Here is a 21,946-nt window from a genome sequence, read left to right on the forward strand (position 1 = left end):
TACACAGAAGAACTATACCAAAAAAATCTTCATGACCCAGATAATCACGATGATGTGATCACAGACATCCTGGAATACAAAGTCAAGTGGGCCTTAGGAAGCATCACTATGAACAAAGCTAGTGGAGGAGATGGATTCCAGTTGAGCTGTTTCAAATCATAAAAGATGATGCTGTGAAAGTACTGCACTCAATATGTCAGCAAATTTGAAAAACTCAGCAGTGTCCACAGGACTGGAAAATATCAGTTTTCATTCCAATCCCAAAGAAAGGCAATGCAAAAAAATGCTCAAACTACCGCACAATTGCACTCATCTCACACGCTAGTAAAGTAATGCTCAAAATTCTCCAAGCCAGGCTTCAACAGTACATGAACTGTGAACATCCAGATGTTCAAGCTGGTTTTAGAAAAGGCAGAGGAACCAGAGATCAAATGGCCAACATCCACTGGATCATCAAAAAAGCAAGAGAGTTCCAGAAAAACATCTATTTCTGCTTTATTGACTGTGCCAAAGCCTTTGACTGTGTGGATCACAATAAACTGTGGACAATTCTGAAAGAGATGGGAATACCAGACCACCTGACCTGCCTCTTGAGAAATCTGTATGCAGGTCAGGAAGCAACAGTTAGAACTGGGCATGGAACAACAGACTGGTTTCAAATAGGAAAAGGAGTCCATCAAGGCTGTATATTGTCACCCTGCTTATTTAATTCATCATAAGAAATGCTGGGCTGGAAGAAGCACAAGCTGGAATCAAGATTGCTGGGAGAAATATCAATAACCTCAGATATGCAGATGACACCACCCTTATGGCAGAAAGTGAAGAGGAACTAAAGAGCCTCTTGATGAAAGTGAAAGAGGAGAGTGAAAAAGTTGGCTTAAAGCTCAACATTCAGAAAACTAAGATCATGGCATCCGGTCCCATCACTTCATGGCAAATAGATGGGGAAACAGTGGCAGACTTTATGTTTTGGGCTCCAAAATCACTGCAGATGGTGACTGCAGCCATGAACTTAAAAGACGCTTACTCCTTGGAAGAGAAGTTATGACCAACCTAGACAGCGTATTAAAAAGCAGAGACATTACTTTACCAACAAAGGTCCATCTAGTCAAGGCTATGGTTTTTCCAGTAGTCATGTATGGATGTGAGAATTGGATTATAAAGAAAGCTGAGTGCCAAAGATTGATGCTTTTGAACTGTGGTGTTGGAGAAGACTCTTGAGAGTCCCTTGGACTGCAGGAGATCCAACCAGTCCATCCTAAAGGAGATTAGTCCTGAGTGTTGAGTGGAAGGAATGATGTTGAAGCTGAAACTCCAATACTTTGGCCATCTGATGTGAAGAACTGACTCATTTGAAAAGACCCTGATGCTGGGAAAGTTTGAAGGCAGGAGGAGAAAGGGACAACAGAGGATGAGATGGTTGGATGGCATCACTGACTCAATGGACATAAGTTTGAGTAAGCTCCAGGAGTTGGTGATAGACAGGGAGGCCTGGCGTGCTGCAATCTATGGGGTTGCAAAGAGTTGGACATGATTGAGCGACTGAACTGAAAAGCCAAGAGCCATATTATTCTAAAATACTATGTCTAGGTAACCCCCTTTAATATAACAATGTCATCAAGTAGGAGAATGGGAGGCTTGAGTATTGGTGATATATTGATAACAAAATTAGAGCAATTTGATCATACTTGTTTCTCAACTTTCATGGAAAAATGGACCTACTTTTAAGAGCATTAGGAAAACTTGAAAAGCTTTTGGAATAGTTGAAGTCAGGTAGGAAGAGACTCATTTGGAATGGATTGTGCCTGGGCAGTAATTCCTATTTCATCCCCAGATGCCTTCCTTGGAACATACACTTTGTAGGCCATGTCACTGTACCTGAATACTATCACTTATTGGTATCAGATACCCCATGTAGAGAAAAATAAAATGATTCTCTAAATCATGTTTTGCATATGACTGCTCACTATTAAGTGAAGAGAAAAGAGGCTGATTAAATGGTGAAACCTCCCTTGAGTGAATAAATGAGAAATTTACATTTATTTAGATAACTTTTCTGAGAATTGTATTTCTTTGTTAAAAATGCATCATAGGATCAAAATTATCTGGATTTTATTTCAAATAGATCATTTGATGATTTTCTTAAGTTCTGCTTTCACTGAATTCTATTCAGTGGATGTTTGTGGAATATTTTTACTGTGTACAAAACACTGTGCTAGAATGCTACAGGTTTTACAAGGAAAAGGGCCTAGTTCTCATGGTTCAGAGTGGATAATATATGAATAAATACCTTATATTATAATAAAGATATGAAATGTTATTTGGAAGATGGGAGGAGAAATTTACCTTGAGTGTAATTAGGGCAAAATTTTTTAAAGGCGATAATGTTTAAAGGAATAGTATTTCTGGGGAAAGACAGGACAGAATCACATGGCTGAGAGGTGATAGTGTGGAGACATATTCAGGAAATGGTGAGTAGAATAATATCTTTAAGGATTCTAGGATTACTAGGGCTTCCCTCGTGACTCAGATGGTAAAGAACCTGCCTGCAATGCAGGAGACAGGATTTGATCCTTGGATCAGGAAGATCCCCTGGAGAAGGAAACGGCAACCCACTCCAATATTCCTGCCTAGAAAATTTCATGGACAGAAGAGCCTGGTGATGGGCTACAGTCCATCAGGTTCCAAAGAGTCAGACACAACTAAGCTATAGGTCAAATTGTGGAGGAGTTTGAATCAGCTGGGATCAATTCTATTTTGATGATGTAGGAAGCTGTACAAGATCTTTTGAGCAAGACAATTCAACTCAACAACATATTTTTCAAGAGCTTGCTATGTAGGTTCTGCTTAGTGTTAGGAAGACAAAAACAAAAAAACACATTCCCTTTCCTTTAGGAGCTTGCAGTCTCAGTAGTGAAGTATCACATCTGTATTTCAGAAATGTAATTGGTGTCAATATACATGATACATGGGAGTGGGAAAAGAGTAGAAATAAGGAGATTAATTAGGGAAAAACTCCAAATATAAGGTGAAGGCCTTTATTTAGGGAAATAGCAATGGGAGTAGCAAGGAGAGGCATAATCTAGAGACGCTGTAGAGTTAGAGGGAAGATTTTTCTACTGATTAGCTTAGAATAGTAATGCCATAAACTAGGTGTAAAAATTAACAAAAATGTTAATTAAAATAGAGTTAGGAGACCAGAGGAGGAGCTCTCATGTCCCACCATGATAGCAGAGTCCAGTAAGAAGAAAGACTTCCTCTTCTTTCCTGGCAAGAGTTCAGCCAATGAGAGACTGTCACAACTCCACTGATGAAAAGTCACTATACTTTGAACTCTCAACTCCTCCAATGGACTCTTTGTTTATTATAACTTTCCAACTTTCTTTTTCCCTCTTTAAAAGAGTTCCCCTCTCCTTTCTGTGCCTGGACTTGCACATGATTTCCCATATTTCCCATGGTTTCTAATGGTTGCAGACCCTAAATTGCAATTATTTGTTGATTCCATACAAACCCATTTTTACTGCGCAAATAACTGGCCATGTATTTGTTTTAGGACAACACAAATTTGGGGGAAGATACAAATTGTGTTTTGGATATGCAGAGTTTGAGGTACCTGTGGGATATTCATGTAGGCATTTCCAACAGAATTCTAGAATATTCGTGCAGACTTTAAGAAAAGTTAGGAAAATGTTAAGGATTTTCTTAGACATGAAAGCTAAACTTGTGGGAAATGTCTGAGTTTATCAAAGAAAGAATATAAAGTGATAACAGTAGAGAACTGAGCCCTCCATTTGGAGAAACTATCTGAACATCAAAGTGGGACATTGAAAAAGCCAAGAAAGAAGATTGATTAGAGATCACCAAGGTATTGCTCTATTCATATGTCATAAAATTTCTTTTTTATAGTAGATATACACAGTATATCTTCCATAAGTGAATATTTTTGATCAAGGGATATTATTTTTATTCATATTCTGACATGTTTCCAAAAAATCTCAGTAGTAGAGACAAATTATGAATTTAAATTCATTAAAGGCTTTTAGAGTAGAAATTTAAGTTTAAAGAATATATGTAAATTTGAAAACCATTCTTTATATGGCTTTCAATATTTTTTTAGTTTGCCCATTTAATGTTTCTTCTCACAGGGCAGTTGAATTTCATTATAATTTTGGTTTATGAAAAATACTCATGAACAAACATATAAGAAAAGAATACCTTTACATCCAGTTCTTCTGATTTTAGCCCAGATGAAACCAAAGCTGCATAAATCAGTGCTAGGTGATGAAGAGTCTTTTCTGTAAGATGGTACCTAAAAAAATAAATATGTGTTATTCTACTCATTTGATGTCTGATTGTACTTATTAAAAATGTATTTTATTTTCCACATTTCATAATGTCATATTTTTTTGTCCACTCAGCACTCTTTTGTAAAAATAATTCCACCTCCTTTCTTCAACGGTACTGTTAAATCTAGAGAATGCTCTGTGTGGGGGGTGGGGGCGGAGTGGGGAGAAGTTTAACTTATCCTCTTACTGGCCCCAGGGACGGCTATGTGATTGAAACCTAGCCAAATAGAATACTTCATATTCCTGTCCAAAGTATCAGGTTCAGATATGAACATATGACCAAAGTAAGAATAACTAGATTTCTCCCTGAGGCTTTTCCCTGAACTGTTGGGGGAAAAAAAACACTCTTTAAAATGATCATTATGTGACATGATAGAGGTGTTAACTAACACCGAGGTGATAATTATAATTATATTGCAGTATATAAATACAGGGGCTTCTCCAGTGGCTCAGATGGCAAGGAATCTGCCTGCAGTGTGGGAGACCTGGGTTTGACCTCTGGATTGGGAAGATACCCTGGAGAAGGGAATGGCTACCCACTGCAGTATTCTTGCCTGGAGAATCCCACTGACAGAGGAGATTGTGAAGCTACAGTCCATTGGGTCACAAAAAGTCAGACATGACTCAATGACTAAACAACAACAACAAAACAACAACATATAAATAAATCAACAGATTGTACTCCTTAAACTTATACAATCTTATAAATCAGTTATATCTCAATAATTCTTTTTTTTCCCCACATTATTTATTTATTTATTTATTTTTTTAATTTTAAAATCTTTAATTCTTACATGCGTTCCCAAACATGAACCCCCCTCCCACCTCCCTCCCCATAACATCTCTCTGGGTCATCCCTATGCACCAGCCCCAAGCATGCTGTACCCTGCGTCAGACATAGACTGGCGATTCGATTCTTACATGATAGTATACATGTTAGAATGCCATTCTCCCAAATCATCCCACCCTCTCCCTCTCCCTCTGAGTCCAAAAGTCCGTTATACACATCTGTGTCTTTTTTGCTGTCTTGCATACAGGGTCGTCATTGCCATCTTTCTAAATTCCATATATATGTGTTAGTATACTGTATTGGTGTTTTTCTTTCTGGCTTACTTCACTCTGTATAATCGGCTCCAGTTTCATCCATCTCATCAGAACTGATTCAAATGAATTCTTTTTAACGGCTGAGTAATACTCCATTGTGTATATGTACCACAACTTTCTTATCCATTCATCTGCTGATGGACATCTAGGTTGTTTCCATGTCCTGGCTATTATAAACAGTGCTGCGATGAACATTGGGGTACATGTGTCTCTTTCAATTCTGGTTTCCTCGGTGTGTATGCCCAGCAGTGGGATTGCTGGGTCATAAGGTAGTTCTATTTGCAATTTTTTAAGGAGTCTCCACACTGTTCTCCATAGTGGCTGTACTAGTTTGCATTCCCACCAACAGTGTAGGAGGGTTCCCTTTTCTCCACACCCTCTCCAGCATTTATTGCTTGTAGATTTTTGGATCGCAGCCATTCTGACTGGTGTGAAGTGGTACCTCATTGTGGTTCTCAATAATTCTTAAAAACGCTCCTTTTTTCCTTCTGTAGTTATTAAGCAGGTCAGATGTGACTCTTGAGCTGTGAGTGAATATTTCTATTACCTTTATCCACTTCAAGTACTCCAAGCAAGAAAAAAGAAATTTATTGGTTCATATCACTTTGGGTCCAGGAGAAGACATTGTTGGACCCAGGAATTCAAACCACGTCACTGAGGCAATGGCTTTCTTAATTTCCTGCCTCTTCTTTCATCTGCTGGGTTCTTTTTCAGGCAAGCTGTTTTCATAAGAGTGGCTGATAAGACAGGCTCACTGTGCCTAAACTGTTTGTATGAACAATGTGGTTTCTATTGAACACTTGCTTTCTTTTTGGAGTCTAGAGTTTTGATTTGTGACTAGCTCTTAATAAATGCCCTGGGCACTCAGTGTCTGGTGAGTTTCCTGATAGACAACATTTCACAAGTGTGGGCACAACTCGTTGCTGGGAAAATTAAGCATGTTCTATGTGACTCTACTAGGAGAGGACTCTTGGAAGCTTCCTCCTAATTTACCCTGAAATTTGCTCCATGCCCTTTTCCCCTCTGCTGAATTTGCTTTGTAACTGTTCACTGTAATAAATCATAGCCATGAGCACAAGAATATGCTCAGTGCTATGAATACTCCTAACAAAGCACCAAACTTGGGAGTTGTCTTGGGGATTCCTAGCACTTTTTCTCAAGCAAGAACTAATGGCATGAATGACTAAGGTAGTGATAACTGGAACAATTTACTTTGTAGTTTCAATTTTCCTCATTTGATCAGTTAATTAAGATACTTTTAAAATGTTCCAATCTTCTAGAAATATGGAACTGAGATACCTAGAAGTCTGGAAAGAATTACATTTTAGAATAATATATTATTGTGAATAAATGATAATTCTTCACATCCTGAACATAAATCTATCTCAGACTATTACTTAATTTTTTTCATGAAAATCTGGATAAAAATAAGTGGAAATCTCCTCTTATTATCTCTTGTACTACATTTATACCTCTACATGGATACCAATCTAAAAACAACTTTAAAAAATTTCAAATCAATTGTTTATCCAGAATACTTCCAAGTTCTTGATAAGGCTTAAAATGCATTATAGCCGTTATTAATCTTCAAAGTGAAAATTTGATACCTGAATAATTATTTTAATTTTTCAGTTCTGGTAGAAAGGAAAAACTAGGTTAAATGAGTGCTAGAGATTCTTGTTAGTAGAAGAAGAAATAAGAACCAGGTTGTTCATATTCTTACATTCTGACTTACACTTCTCCCCACATGATAATAATTGTATATGAAGAGCTAGGTACAGTAAGATAAGCAAAATGGAGTCAATCAAGAATGTTAAATAAGGTATCTGTGCCTTATCTAATAACTAAAGAATATTTTTGAAATTTCTACTATGACTGATGTGGTATGGGTTATGTAGTATATTTTTGAAATTTCTACTATGACTGATGTGGTATGGGTTATGTAATATATTTTTGAAATTTCTACTAAGACTGATGTGGTATGGGTTATGTAGTATTGTAGAGATTAGAAAAGTGAATGACCAGTGTGCAATTTAATTGGAAAGATTCATTCATTCAATCAAGAAGTATTTACCAAGAATCTATCACATGAAAGCAACGTGGTCAGTGCTACAGGGCAAGGGCTTCAAAATTGATCATATAAAACTAAACATGATAAATATCAAAGATGAGGAAAAAACAGGGAGCTAAGGGGTTTGAAGGATGGAAAGTTTACAACTAAATATTGATCTGTATGCATGAATGGAGGATATTGAAGAAAGGTCGAATAGAAAAAGTAGATTGGTCTTTAAAAAACAGGCACAGTTTCACCAGATGAAGTAGTTGGAGGAAGTAGGGACAATGGTGGGGTTTCCCCAGTGACTAAGCTGGTAAAGAACCCATCTGCCAAGCAGGAGTTGCAAGACACGTGGGTTTGATCCCTGGGCTGGGAAGATCCCCTGGAGAAGGAAATGGCAACCTGCTCCAGTATTCTTGTCTGGAAAATTCCGTGGAGAGAGGAGCCTGGTGGGCTACAGTCTTATGGGGTCACAAAGAGTTGGGCAGGATGGAGTGTGCACGCATACACAGAATATTGTAGAAAGATAGAACTGTATGAGCAAAACTAGAAGTAGGAAAGCAAGGAGCCTGTTTGCAAGCCAATGAGCAGAACTTCTGATTGAAATAGAAAGCAGTGAAAAGTACACCTGAAAATATAGGTTGGGATTATATTCTGAAGATTTTGAATATAAGGGTGAATGGTCTATGTTTTCAGTAAATAATGGGGAAGTCAGTTCAGTTCAGTTGAGTCGCTCAGTCGTGTCTGACTCTTTGCGACCCCATGAATCGCAGCACGCCAGGCCTCCCTGTCTATCGCCATCTCCCGGAGTTCACTCAGACTCATGTCCATCGAGTCAGTGATGCCATCCAGCCATCTCATCCTCGGTCGTCCCCTTCTCCTGCCCCCAATCTCTCCCAGCATCAGAGTCTTTTCCAATGAGTCAGTTCTTCCCATGAGGTGGACAAAGTACTGGAGTTTCAGCTTTAGCATCATTCCTTCCAAAGAAGTCCCAGGGTTGATCTCCTTCAGAATGGACTGGTTAGATCTCCTTGCAGTCCAAGGGACTCTCAAGAGTCTTCTCCAACACCACACTTCAAAAGCATCAATTCTTCGGCACTCAGCCTTCTTCACAGTCCAACTCTCACATCCATACATGACCACAGGAAAAACCATAGCCTTGACTAGATGGACCTTAGTCGGCAAAGTAGTGTCTCTGCTTTTGAATATACTGTCTAGGTTGGTCGTAACTTTTCTTCCAAGGAGTAAGCGTCTTTCAATTTCATGGCTGCAGTCACCATCTACAGTGATTCTGGAGCCCCCAAAAATAAAGTCTGACATTGTTTCTACTGTTTCCCCCTCTATTTCCCATGAAGTGATGGGACTAGATGCCATGATCTTCGTTTTCTGAATGTTGAGCTTTAAGCCAACTTTTTCGCTCTCCTCTTTCACTTTCATCAAGAGGCTTTTTAGCTCCTCTTCACTTTCTGCCATAAGGGTGGTGTCATCTGCATATCTGAGGTGATTGATATTTCTCCCAGCAATCTTGATTCCAGCTTGTGTTTCTTCCAGTCCAGTGTTTCTCATGATGTACTCTGCATAGAGGTTAAATAAGCAGGGTGACAATATACAGCCTTGACATACTCCTTTTCCTATTTGGAACCAGTTGTTCCATGTCCAGTTCTAACTGTTGCTTCCTGACCAGCATACAGATTTCTCAAGAGGCAGGTCAGGTGGTCTGGTATTCCCATCTCTTTCAGAATTTTCCACAGTTTATTGTGATCCACACAGTCAAAGGCTTTGGCACAGTCAATAAAACAGAAATAGATGTTTTTCTGGAACTCTCTTGCTTTTTCCATGATCCAGCGGATGTTGGCGATTTGATCTCTGGTTCCTCTGCCTTTTCTAAAACCAGCTTGAACATCAGGGAGTTCACGGTTCACGTATTGCTGAAGTCTGGCTTGGACAATTTTGAGCATTACTTTACTAGCGTGTGAGATGAGTGCAATTGTGCGGTAGTTTGAGCATTCTTTGGCATTGCCTTTCTTTGGAATTGGAATGAAAACTGACCTTTTCCAGTCCTGTGGCCACTGCTGAGTCTTCCAAATTTGCTGGCATATTGAGTGCAGCACTTTCACAGCATCATCTTTCAGGATTTGAAACAGCTCAACTGGAATTCCATCACCTCCACTAGCTTTCTTCGTAGTGATGCTTTCTAAGACCCACTTGACTTCACATTCCAAGATGTCTGGCTCTAGATTAGTGATCACATCATCATGATTATCTGGGTCGTGAAGATCTTTTTTGTACAGTTCTTCTGTGTATTCTTGCCACCTCTTCTTAATATCTTCTGCTTCTGTTAGGTCCAGACCATTTCTGTCCTTTATCGAGCCCATCTTTGCATGAAATGTTTCCTTGGTATCTCTAATTTTCTTGAAGAGATCTCTAGTCTTTGGTTTTGGGAATATTAATTGTGTGTATGACGGGTTATGGAGAGTAACATTGAGAGCCATCTGGAGGTGGGGATACCATTGGTAGTGTGTTATAATTGTCCACATAAAATAATGAGAATCTGAATCAAAATGTTGGTAATATAGATAGAGTGAGGGGACAGATGAAAGAGAAAGTACACTGGTTGAATCTATAACATTTGTTTTCCAGTCTTGCTGACTGAAAGTGAGGCAATGGTCATAAATAGCTAAAGGAAAGAAAAGAGCAGATATGTTTTGGGCAGAAATAGAGAATATAGTGAATTCATACTATGTTAAATTTGAGAGCCTGTGGAATATCAGAATGGAAATATTATATGTAAAGTTAGAGACATATGTCAGAGATTTCAGAGAGAGACTGCGGCTGCAGATATAAATATAATAATTATATGCAGAAAGATGTTGGCTGAAGCTATCGCAAGGGTAAGATTTCTAATGGACAAAATAAAAGGAAAAAAGAGATTTCAGATCTATTTTGAGACTAGGACAAGGAAGAAGAAGTAAAGTCAGAGAAGAAATAGTAAGATAGAAGATCAGAAACATGCAAGCGCCATGGAACTGAAGAGTTTCAAGACAGAAGGCGCCGACAATAGTCTTAAATACTTCAGGGCAGTGAAGTGGAAATATTTTGGGAGCTGATCATCAAAAAGCCACAAATGGCGAGTGACCTCTGAGAGAGAGAGATCAGTACAGAGGTAGAGACAAGCGCCAGATTTCGAACAGTACAAGGAGAAAGTGAAAGCAGTACATTCATAAAACTCAGAATGAGGGAAAGGAGAGACACATGATGATAACTTGAGCCAGTGTCTTGGCATGGGTTTGGGGGGTAATTTTTCAGTTAAGAGCATCAGTGGAAGAAAGTATAGTAAGATGCTAGTTAGTCAGTGTATTTTCACATGATTTTTAGAGAGGAGTGATTTAAGAATGACTTGTTAGATTGGTGCAAAAGTAATTGCTGTTGGTGCAAAAGAAATTGAGGTTAAGCAGTTGGTGCAAAAGTAATTGTGGTTCAAAAGTAATTGCGGTTGGTACAAAAGTGATAATAATTGCATCTGGAACAAAAGTAACAGGTTGGTGCAAAACTCAACTGCAATTATTTTTGAACCTCAATTACTGTTGCACCAACTGCAGTTTTACTTTTGCATCAGCCTAATAACAGATGAGTCCAGAATTAAAAATGAACAAAAAGTGAAACACTTAAGGCAACAATTCTTAGTGAGGAAAAGGAGGGGAAGATGATTTGTTAATAGATCATCTCCCAAATTCTGATTTGTCTTCCTATGGACTTGCTTCCACCTTGAGAATCCCTTACTTAAAGCAAACTAGGTGAACAAGAGGAAAACTGACATAGCTACTTTTGTTCAAAGAAGACTGAATAACGTAACAGATATATATGTGACTTTGGATGGAGAAGTGTTACTTACTCTGAGTTTAATGGCTTTTTGGCATATAAAATTATCCAACAATAGCTGTACTGGAATGATAATGCCATCAGTCTCATAATGATATTGTCTGATGCCTTCTCACAGTTTAATTCTTCTAGGTCCTACCAGAAAATAAATAAAATAAAAAGATTCACTAGGTTGACCAGTTGTTATGAAATTTTGTTATTATATTTCAAGAATCTATAATATATATTATAGATTGTGGGTGTGGGCTTTTTATGGAAAAATGAAAGTCACACTGAAAGCAATAGGGGAAAAGCTACAATAGATGTAAAACCGTTAATGACAGCCTTGGCCAGGAAGGTTCATGAACCTCCCAAAGTCCTAGACAGGAAGAAAGCAGCCTACAGAGTGCTCCTATTTGGGCAAAATCCTTTGTAGACTGGGATCTGACTACTCTTAAGGACAAAACCCTGTGGGATGATCTGTATTAAATACTTATTTAAGGAAGATGAAAACACAGCTGTTAATATGTTTATTGGAATCTCTCACTGATGATCTAGAATCCCTTATCTCCTTTAACAAAATTAATTTTTGATTGAATAATTCAGGAAGTGTTTTATTCTAACATTAAATTATGTAATGTAAGCAAGGATTAAAAGTTTTCCCAAACAGGATATCCCTCCCACAAATAATTATTATTTAAGAAATTTAAATACATAAGACACAATATCCTATAAGAACTTTTCTAACAGTTTTTTGTTTCTGTCATATAATTCTTACATTATTATATTTGCTTGTCATCAGACTTCTACCTTAATGTATACTCCATACCATTAAACTGGTTTCTGCTCTCCACTCCCACACTATTAAATTAATTATAATTTGAATTCCAATCAAGCAAACATATCAGGGAGATTCATATACCTTAAATTCAAAAATATATGAATTTTTAAAGAGATCTTCTCTCTCTTTTAAAAAACTGCCTTATTTATAGGAAATCCTCACTTTAGAGGAAATCTTATATTATCAATTACAGACTAGTATGTTACTTCCTCTTAAGAAACAGTGGCTAGAATTGGATTTTTAAAAGTTTTAACACTATAATTATTCTATAAATGTATTTTAAAATAGGTCAGTACATAATATTAAAGATTTTATATTTGTTCTATCTTCTTAAAGTATGTTAAAAAAAGCTGGAATCAAGATTTCAGGGAGAAATATCAATAACCTCAGATATGCAGATGACACCATCCTTATGGCAGAAAGTGAAGAACTAAAGAGCCTCTTGATGAAAGTGATAGAGGAGAGTGAAAAATCTGGCTTAAAACTAAACATTCAAAAAATTAAGATCATGGCATCCGGTCCCATCACTTCATGGCAAACAGATGGGGAACAATGGAAACAATGACAGACTTTATATTCTTGGGCTCCAAAATCACTGCAGATGCTGTCTGCAACCATGCAATTAAAAGGTGCTTGCTCCTTGAAAGAAAGGCTGGGACAAACATAGACAGCATATTAAAAAGCAGAGACATTACTTTGCCGACAATGGTCCATCTAGTCAAAGCTGTGGTTTTTCCAATAGTCATGTATGGATGTGAGAGTTGGACTATAAAGAAAGCTGAGTGCCAAAGAATTGATGCTTTTGAACTGTGGTGTTGGAGAAGACTCTTGAGAGTCCCCTGGACGGCAAGGAGATCAAACCAATCAATCCTAAAGGAAATCAGTCCTGAATATTCATTGGAAGGACTGATGCTGAAGCTGAAGCTCTAATACTTTGGCCACCTGATGCGAAGAACTGACTCATTAGAAAAGACTCTGGTGCTGGGAAAGATTGAAGGTAGGAGGAGAAGGGGACGACAGAGGATGAGATGGTTGAACAGCATCACTGGCTGGATGTGAGTTTAAGCAAGCTCCGGGAGTTGGTGATAGACAGGGAAGCCTGGCATGCTGCAGTCCATGGGGTTACAAATAGTCAGACATGACTGAGCAACTGAACCAAACTGACATATATTAAAGAGTTTCTATTTGCTCTGTCTTTGTTTTTTTTCAAGTCAGCAAACATTTATTAAGCATCTACTTTGTGGCAAGGACCATGCCAGGCACAGGACAGGGCAGAGACAAATGAAACCAGGTCCTCAAAGCACTTACAGCCTCCACAGAGGAAGCTTGAAAGCAGTTTCATGAACATACTGCACTGTCACCATTCTCTGCAGTTCTTCTTAAAGTATGTTTCCACAGTGATGATTTTAGCACTTACGGCCCTTTTGCAAAGTTTTGAAGAAATCATGAATAAAGTGTAGTTAAGCTCTTTAAACTATAATCTCTAATAATGTTTACATGGTTACACACACATTTTAATATATTTGATTTACCTTTTTTTACTGTATAGTTTTACCTGCAAAATTACAGCAGTGTGCTCATCAATTGTCATTACCACATAATGCTCTGTACCTCCAAAGAGTTTCAGTGACTCGCTGCAGCATCTCTCCACTAGTGTGATGTTATAGCTGTAAAATACAGTATTTTGGGGTGACATATGGCTAAGAAAAATTCTTTAAGACAAACTAGATAGTCCTCTGGCGTATTAGACTATTTGAATGACTTTGCAAATTTCATACATCAATTTATTCTACTTTATAAACTTGAGTCTATGAATAATTCATAAACTATCAATTATTCAGTCTATGACTGATTAGTTGAGCTTTGTGCTGCCTTATGTATTTTGCTAAATATTAATGTATATGATACTATTATAAATGTCTTTTGTGTTTGCTTGGTTTTGGGGCTTTTGGGGGCTGTGCCTTTGTCAGTGCCTGCACAGCTTGTGGGATTTTATTTCTCCCACTAAGGACTGAACCCAGCCCTGGGTAGTGAGAACAGGGAGTCCTAACCACTGGACAACAAGGGAATCCCTCTATAATAAACATCTTGATCAATTTATTCTGGCTCTGTAAGTAATAATTCATTAAATCAAAACATTCTACACTTATCAGAATTTTCTTTTCTTTCTCCTGAAAAGTGATCTAGATTTTAACTATTATAAGCTCATAGTTTTCTGTGAATGCCCCACAGCCTTAAGATACAAAAACAAAAGCATGGAAAATAGATCTGCATTTTAACTAAGGTCACAGCATAATTATCCTTCCTTGATATAGAGAGCCCAATGTCTAAATTTTCTGTGACAACTTGTATGCTATGATAAAGTTTTTATATTAGTTGAAAATTCTCAGTGTTGACATGACCTTAGAACTAAAGGCCTAAAAACTTGAGAATTGATTCAGAACTTCATAATCTTGTTTCCAAAGCAATATTTTTTTAAGTCTTTATTGAATTGGTTACAATTTTACTTCTGTTTTATGCTTTGCTTTTTTTGGCTGTGAGGCATGCAGGATCTTAGCTCCCCAACTAGGGACTGAACCAGCACCTCCTGCATTGGAAAGCAAAGTCCTAACCTCTAGATCACCAGGCGAGTCCCTAAGCAGTATTTAAAGGCCTCTAAATAAGAATACTCATTCTCAATATCCAGGAGCCAAAGATATGACCATGCAGTTCACAGAAACCAACCCCAACATAAAATATTCATATTTGTTGGTAACAGTAGAAATGCAATTAAAATATGAATTGAAATAAATATTATTTCTGTACAAAATTGATATATACCAAAAAAGACAATATTCAATATGTATGATGGTATGCTATAGGGAGAGAAGTATAAATTGACATAAACTCTATGGAAAACTATTTTGTGTGATGTAATTCCAGGCTTGAATCAGAAAGAAATAGTGCCACATTATAACATAATATTTAGTCCATTAGGGTATATATATATATATATATATATATATATATATCTTTGCTAAAGTTATGAAATCAATAACTTACTTGGATTCTAACAACTGTAGGATTTCTGGAGTATTAAGAAGTCCTTCAGATGCAAAAAACATATATGGAATCTGAATTTCCAAGAGAAAACCACCAAAACTATCAAGCAAGCTGCTTCCTAAAGATGAAAAAAATTATCAGTATGTCTCTTTTTTCTCCTCCCTCCATTCTTCCTCTTTTTACTAAACATGAGAATAACAGATGTATATTCAAGGAGTAGTATGAAAATAAAACATGTTCATTGAAAAAATATGAATTCAGAATAAAGACCTGAAAAATAAAAACCACATGTTATTCTACTGCTGCTGCTAAGTTGCTTCAGCTCAGTTAAGTTGCTCAGTCGTGTCCTACTCTTTGCGACCCCATGAATCGCAGCACACCAGGCCTCCCTGTCCATCACCATCTCCCGGAGTTCACTCAGACTCACGTCCATCGAGTCAGTGGTGCCATCTCATCCTCTGCCGTCCCCTTCTCCTCCTGCCCCCAATCCCTCCCAGCATCAGAGTCTTTTCCAATGAGTCAACTCTTCGCATGAGGTGGCCAAAGTACTGGGGTTTCAGCCTTAGCATCATTCCTTCCAAAGAACACCCAGGGCTGATCTCCTTTAGAATGGACTGGTTGGATCTCCTTGCAGTCCAAAGGACTCTCAAGAGTCTTCTCCAACACCACAGTTCAAAAGCATCAATTCTTCAGCACTCAGCTTTCTTCACAGTCCAACTCTCACATCCATACATGACCACTGGAAAAACCATAGCCTTGACTAGACAGACCTTTGTTGGCAAAGTAATGTCTCTGCTTTTCAATATGCTATCTAGTTTGGTCATAACTTTCCTTCCAAGGAGTAAGCATCTTTTAATTTCATGGCTGCAGTCGGATCCGACTCTGTGTGACCCCATAGTCAAAATCCCACCAGGCTCCTCTGTCCCTGGGATTCTCCAGGGAAGAGTACTGGAATGGGTTGCCATTTCCTTCTCCATGCATGCATGCTAAGTCGCTTTAGTTGTGTCCGACTCTGTGCGACCCCATGGACAGCAGCCCACCAGGCTCCTCTGTCCACGGGATTTTCTAGGCAAGAATACTCGAGTGGGTTGCCATTTCCTTCTCCATGTTATTCTACTACCCAGAAGTAAAACATTTATTACTTATTAAAACTACTATATACTAAGAACAGAGTTCAATATATACTTCCACACTATTTTCCTATACGTTTACTTGTCTATACTTACACATGTACATGCACCTGAAAAAATAAAGGAAAATATAAAATCATACTCTACCTGAATATTAATATCTGCTTTATTCAATTAGTATTTATTGGACATTTCTGTATAAATATATATACTGATTTATATAAAAATTTAAAGTTATGTGCTGTACAATAATCCATAAGAAGTGTTATAGATCAATAGGACAAAAATTATATGCCTCAATAGATAACTGGATGAAGGACATAAACAGGCAGTTTACAAAAGAATGGCTATGCAAGATCAATTCACTTATGAAATGATACAGATAAAGATATGCAAATTAACACAACTGTAAAATAGTTTCTGTCTCTAATCCCTTCAGACATTTAAAAGATTAATAATACCTACTCAAAGTAAAAACACAAGGGAAAAAATCCTCTCATACTTTCTGCATAGACATAAACTGGGATAGAATTTCTGCAAAGATATTAGCAATATATAAATGTGTGCACACCTTTGACCCAGAAACTCATTTTACCTTAGAGTTTTTACTTCTGAGAACAAATACATAAAGATATATAAGATACATAAATTGCTATAAATCTTGTGGTGTAACAGTAGAAAATCAAAACATTGTAAATGACCCAAATAAGGAATTGTTTGAATAATTTAATTTCAAAGGTGAATGCTTATGTATTATCCTTTCTTGGACCCATGTTTTAATCATTTAATGATGTTCACAAATTCTAAAAGAGTAGGACATGACTTAGCAACTGAACAGCAACACTTAATTCTATATATCAAAGATTCCAAAGTAATAATTACAGTGACTGTATTTTAATTTTTATTTATTTATTTTTCTAAATATAAATTTATTTAATTGGAGGTTAATTACTTTAAAATATTGTATTGGTTTTGCCATACATCAACATGAATCTGCCACAGGTATACACGTGTTCCCCATCCTGAACCCCCCTCCCACCTCCCTCCCCATACCATCGCTCTGGGTCATCTCAGTGCACCAGCCCCAAGCATCCAGTATCATGCATCAAACCTGGACGGCAATTCATTTCATATATGATATACATGTTTCAATGCCATTCTCCCAAATCATCTCACCCTCTCCCTCTCCCACAGAGTGCAAAAGACTGTTCTATACATCTGTGTCTCTTTTGCTGTCTTGCATACAGGGTTATTGTTACCATCTTTCTAAATTCCATATATATGCGTTACTATACTGTATTAGTGTTTTTCTTTCTGGCTTACTTCACCCCGTATAATAGGCTCCAGTTTCATCCACCTCATTAAAACTGATTCAAATGTATTCTTTTTAATGGCTGAGTAATACTCCATTATGTGTATGTACCATCACTTTCTTATCCATTCATCTGCTGATGGACATCTAGGTTGCTTCCATGTCCTGGCTATTATAAACAGTGCTGCAATGAACACTGGGGTACATGTGTCTCTTTCACTTCTGGTTTCCTTGGTGTGTATGCCCAGCAGTGGGATTTCTGGGTCATAAGGCAGTTCTATTTCCAGTTTTTTAAGGAATCTCCACACTGTTCTCCATAGTGGCTGTACTAATTTGCATTCCCACCAACAGTGTAAGAGGGTTCCCTTTTCTCCATACCCTCTCCAGCATTTATTGCTTATAGACTTTTGGATCACAGCCATTCTGACTGGCGTGCAATGGTATCTCATTGTGGTTTTGATTTGCATTTCTCTGATAATGAGTGATGTTGAGCATCTTTTCATGTGTTTGTTAGCTATCTGTATGTCTTCTTTGTAGAAATGTCTATTTAGTTCTTTGGCCCATTTTTTAATTGGGTCATTTATTTTTCTGGAATTGAGCTGCAGGAGTTGCTTGTATATTTTTGAGATTAGTTGTTTGTCAGTTGCTTCATTTGCTATTATTTTCTCCCATTCTGAAGGCTGTCTTTTCACCTTGCTTATAGTTTCCTTTGTTGTGCAGAAGCCTTTGAGTTTAATTAGGTCCCATTTGTTTATTTTTGCTTTTATTTCCAGTATTCTGGGAGGTGGGTCATAGAGGATCCTGCTGTGATTTATGTTGGAGAGTGTTTTGCCTATGTTCTCCTCTAGGAGTTTTATAGTTTCTGGTCTTACGTTTAGATCTTTAATCCATTTTGAGTTTATTTTTGTGTATGGTGTTAGAAAGTGTTCTAGTTTCATTCTTTTACAAGTGGTTGACCAGTTTTCCCAGCACCACTTGTTAAAGAGATTGTCTTTAATCTGTTGTACATTCTTGCCTCCTTTGTCAAAAGATAAGGTGTCCATAGGTGTGTGGATTTATCTCTGGGCTTTCTATTTTGTTCCACTGATCTATATTTCTGTCTTTGTGCCAGTACCATACTGTCTTGATGGCTGTGGCTTTGTAGTAGAGCCTGAAGTCAGGCAGGTTGATTCCTCCAGTTCCATTCTTCTTTCTCAAGATTGCTTTGGCTATTCGAGGTTTTTTGTATTTCCATACAAATTGTGAAATTATTTGTTCTAACTCTGTGGAAAATACCGTTGGTAGCTTGATACGGATTGTACTGAATCTATAGATTGCTTTGCGTAGTATACTAATTTTCACTATATTGATTCTTCCAATCAATGAACATGGTATATTTCTCCATCTATTAGTGTCCTCTTTGATTTCTTTCACCAGTGTTTTATAGTTTTTCATATATATAGATCTTTAGTTTGTTTAGGTAGATAAATTCCTAAGTACTTTATTCTTTTCATTGCAATGGTGAATGGAATTATTTCCTTAATTTCTCTTTCTATTTTCTCATTATTAGTATATAGGAATGCAAGGGATTTCCGTGCATTGATTTTATATCCTGCAACTTTACTATATTCGTTGATCAGCTCTAGTAATTTTCTGGTGGAATCTTTAGGGTTTTCTATGTAGAGGATCATGTCATCTGCAAACAATGAGAGTTTTACTTCTTTTCCAATTTGGATTCCTTTTATTTCTTTTCCTGCTCTGATTGCTGTGGCCAAAACTTCCATAGTTCCATAGTTTTGGAAGTTTTGGCCACAGCAATCAGAGTGAAAGTGGGCACCCTTGTCTTGTTCCTGACTTTAGGGGAAATGCTTTCAATTTTTCACCACTGAGGATAATGTTTGCTGTGGGTTTGTCATATATAGCTTTTATTATGTTGAGGTATGTTCCTTCTATTCCTGCTTTCTGGAGAGTTTTTATCATGAATGGATGTTGAATTTTGTCGAAGGCTTTCTCTGCACCTATTGAGATAATCATATGTCTTTTATTTTTCAGTTTGTTAATGTGGTGTATTACATTGATTGATTTGCAGATATTGAAGAATCCTTGCATCCCTGGGATAAAGCCCACTTGGTCATGGTGTATGATCTTTTTAACGTGTTGTTGGATTCTGATTGCTAGAATTTTGTTAAGGAATTTTGCGTCTATGTTCATCAGTGATATTGACTGTATTTTTAGAATTGAGTTGGAATGTCTCAGAATTCAAACTTCCTACTCAAGGTGGATGGAAAGTAATTTATGGCAAGTTTTGAAAGAGAGGTGCACTGTGACTAAACACATATAGGGTTTTTAATTTAGTGGATCTTAGAATTCACAGCCTTAGTCATGTGAAGCATTACTGAGAAATACAAAGAAACCTAATGCTATGTAAAGTGGTTTAGACTTTTTTCCAAGCATTTGTGCATAGTTTTTTTGCATGTAAAAAGTTCTCTGTGTCAGTCAACATACTATTACATATTTTCCCTGAAATTCAGTAAAAATACTGTTGCATGAAAGTCAGTTTAAGATTAGATATAATTAAATTGTGTTATTATAAGTAAAATTTAGAAGTTAAAGTGATGAAGACAAATAGAATCAGTAAAGGCTAGTTTCAAAAGAGGAATATGAGGTAAGAGATAGTTAAAGTCTTTGTTCAAGGTCACATTGATGATGGTGAAGTTAGAGCTTGAACTCTAGTCTTCTAATGCTATAGCTTATTATCTTTTCATAAATCAGAAATTAAAAAAAACAGAAAATTTTTATGGTCATGGAGCAGAAAAAAAGAATTTAAATTACATTCTTACTCTTTAAAACTGTATCTGGAAGAATCACTTTTAAGGCCGTGTAAGGAATATTCAATTTTTCACAATGTTCAGTCCAACAAGAGTTTTCTACAAAATTGTATTCCACCACAAATGAGAAATTACTCCAGGGGAAATCTGCTCCAATGTATTGATTGGGTACAACTACACAGAAACTTGTACTAAAGACAAAAGAAAGCCAAGAAAAGAGAATTAGACTTGTATCATTATACCCTTATGATAAAAGACGACTGCTTTGGCTATTTTATGGAAATTCTTCTCTAATCTATGCCCACTTATCTTGGAAAGACACGTGTATTTCCTGTTGATTTGTTTTCCAATTGTGCCAATGTCTTTTCATCTTTCTTTTTGATGGTCATACTTTTAAAAAATATAAAAAATATTTATATATAAAATATATAAAAAGAATATAAAACAACTATGGACTTGTTTCACATCCTCAAATGCAAAGGACCCTATTTTATTATCTGATTCTTATCAATAATACATAAATCACCATGAAAAATCAATCTCATTTTCTTATAGATGGGAGATTTTAATCTTTGATAATCTATATATTAACAGTAGAATATTACCTGACAACTTTAAAACGTTTTTTTTTTTCTCAATGGGCTTCATAAATAGTTTAACAACAACCGAATGATGGATACTTAAATATCTTAATTTATCTTTCCCATCTTCAAATTTCATACAATAGCATTTACTATAATTAAAATTCTCTACTGCTGCTTTCTATTAGAAATAATTTCTACATAAAATAAGGCAAAGTAAAAACATTTTTAGACAAGCAACACTAAATTTATTATTATCAGGCTCTCACTGAAAGAATTTCTAAAAGATATACTACAGGAGAAGGAAACTCTAAAAGAAGGAAGAAAATGTAAGAAGCAATGCTAAACAAAAACACTGGTTAAAAATAAGGGTAAGTCTAAAGAGGTACTCCTTGTACCGACACTAACAATAGAAATGATAATCTGGAGATATTAAAACAAGATTAAGCAAAAATTCTGGACAACAATAATACATAAGGCAATGAACTTAGTTAAATAATTTTTCAGGAAAAGGGTAAAGGCATACATTAATTTCAGGTGTTATTAAACTTTTTTTTTTTAAGTTCTAGGAGAAATTGTGCTTTTCCCATGGAACTGGTATGTCTGTTACCCATAGATGAACAAGTACATTTTCACCTGTTTAAAACACCTTCGGATTCCAGAAAGTCTTTTCTTTTGTTTGAATGTAAGACAATCAGTGTCAAACCTGTTGGGAAAAAAAAGAGAAATATGAAAAGTTTTTTTTTAGTGTATTTTCATATCTAGTTTTAGGTGTGTCATATATTTTACTACCATAGAAATGAACTAAGGCCCATGAACAAGGATTATTCTTCTAAGTCTAGGAAATCAGAAACTTTGAGCCATGGGCA

The 21,946-nt window shown here is 36.6% G+C and overlaps 1 protein-coding gene across 1 annotated transcript in view; it reads right to left on the reverse strand.

Moving 5' to 3' along the window:
• Positions 1 to 21,946, reverse strand: part of SHOC1 (shortage in chiasmata 1) — an 88,301-nt gene that overhangs the window by 7,914 nt on the left and 58,441 nt on the right. The window contains exons 18-23 of the mRNA XM_052645292.1: positions 21,714 to 21,783; positions 20,509 to 20,687; positions 15,248 to 15,365; positions 13,761 to 13,872; positions 11,399 to 11,520; positions 4,216 to 4,309 (exon numbers count right to left, since the gene is read on the reverse strand). Coding sequence (XP_052501252.1) covers positions 4,216 to 4,309; positions 11,399 to 11,520; positions 13,761 to 13,872; positions 15,248 to 15,365; positions 20,509 to 20,687; positions 21,714 to 21,783 — 695 coding nt within the window. The remainder of the gene's footprint in view (positions 1 to 4,215; positions 4,310 to 11,398; positions 11,521 to 13,760; positions 13,873 to 15,247; positions 15,366 to 20,508; positions 20,688 to 21,713; positions 21,784 to 21,946) is intronic.

The sequence above is a fragment of the Budorcas taxicolor genome, chromosome 8 (assembly GCF_023091745.1).
Source record: "Budorcas taxicolor isolate Tak-1 chromosome 8, Takin1.1, whole genome shotgun sequence".
NCBI lineage: Eukaryota > Metazoa > Chordata > Mammalia > Artiodactyla > Bovidae > Budorcas > Budorcas taxicolor.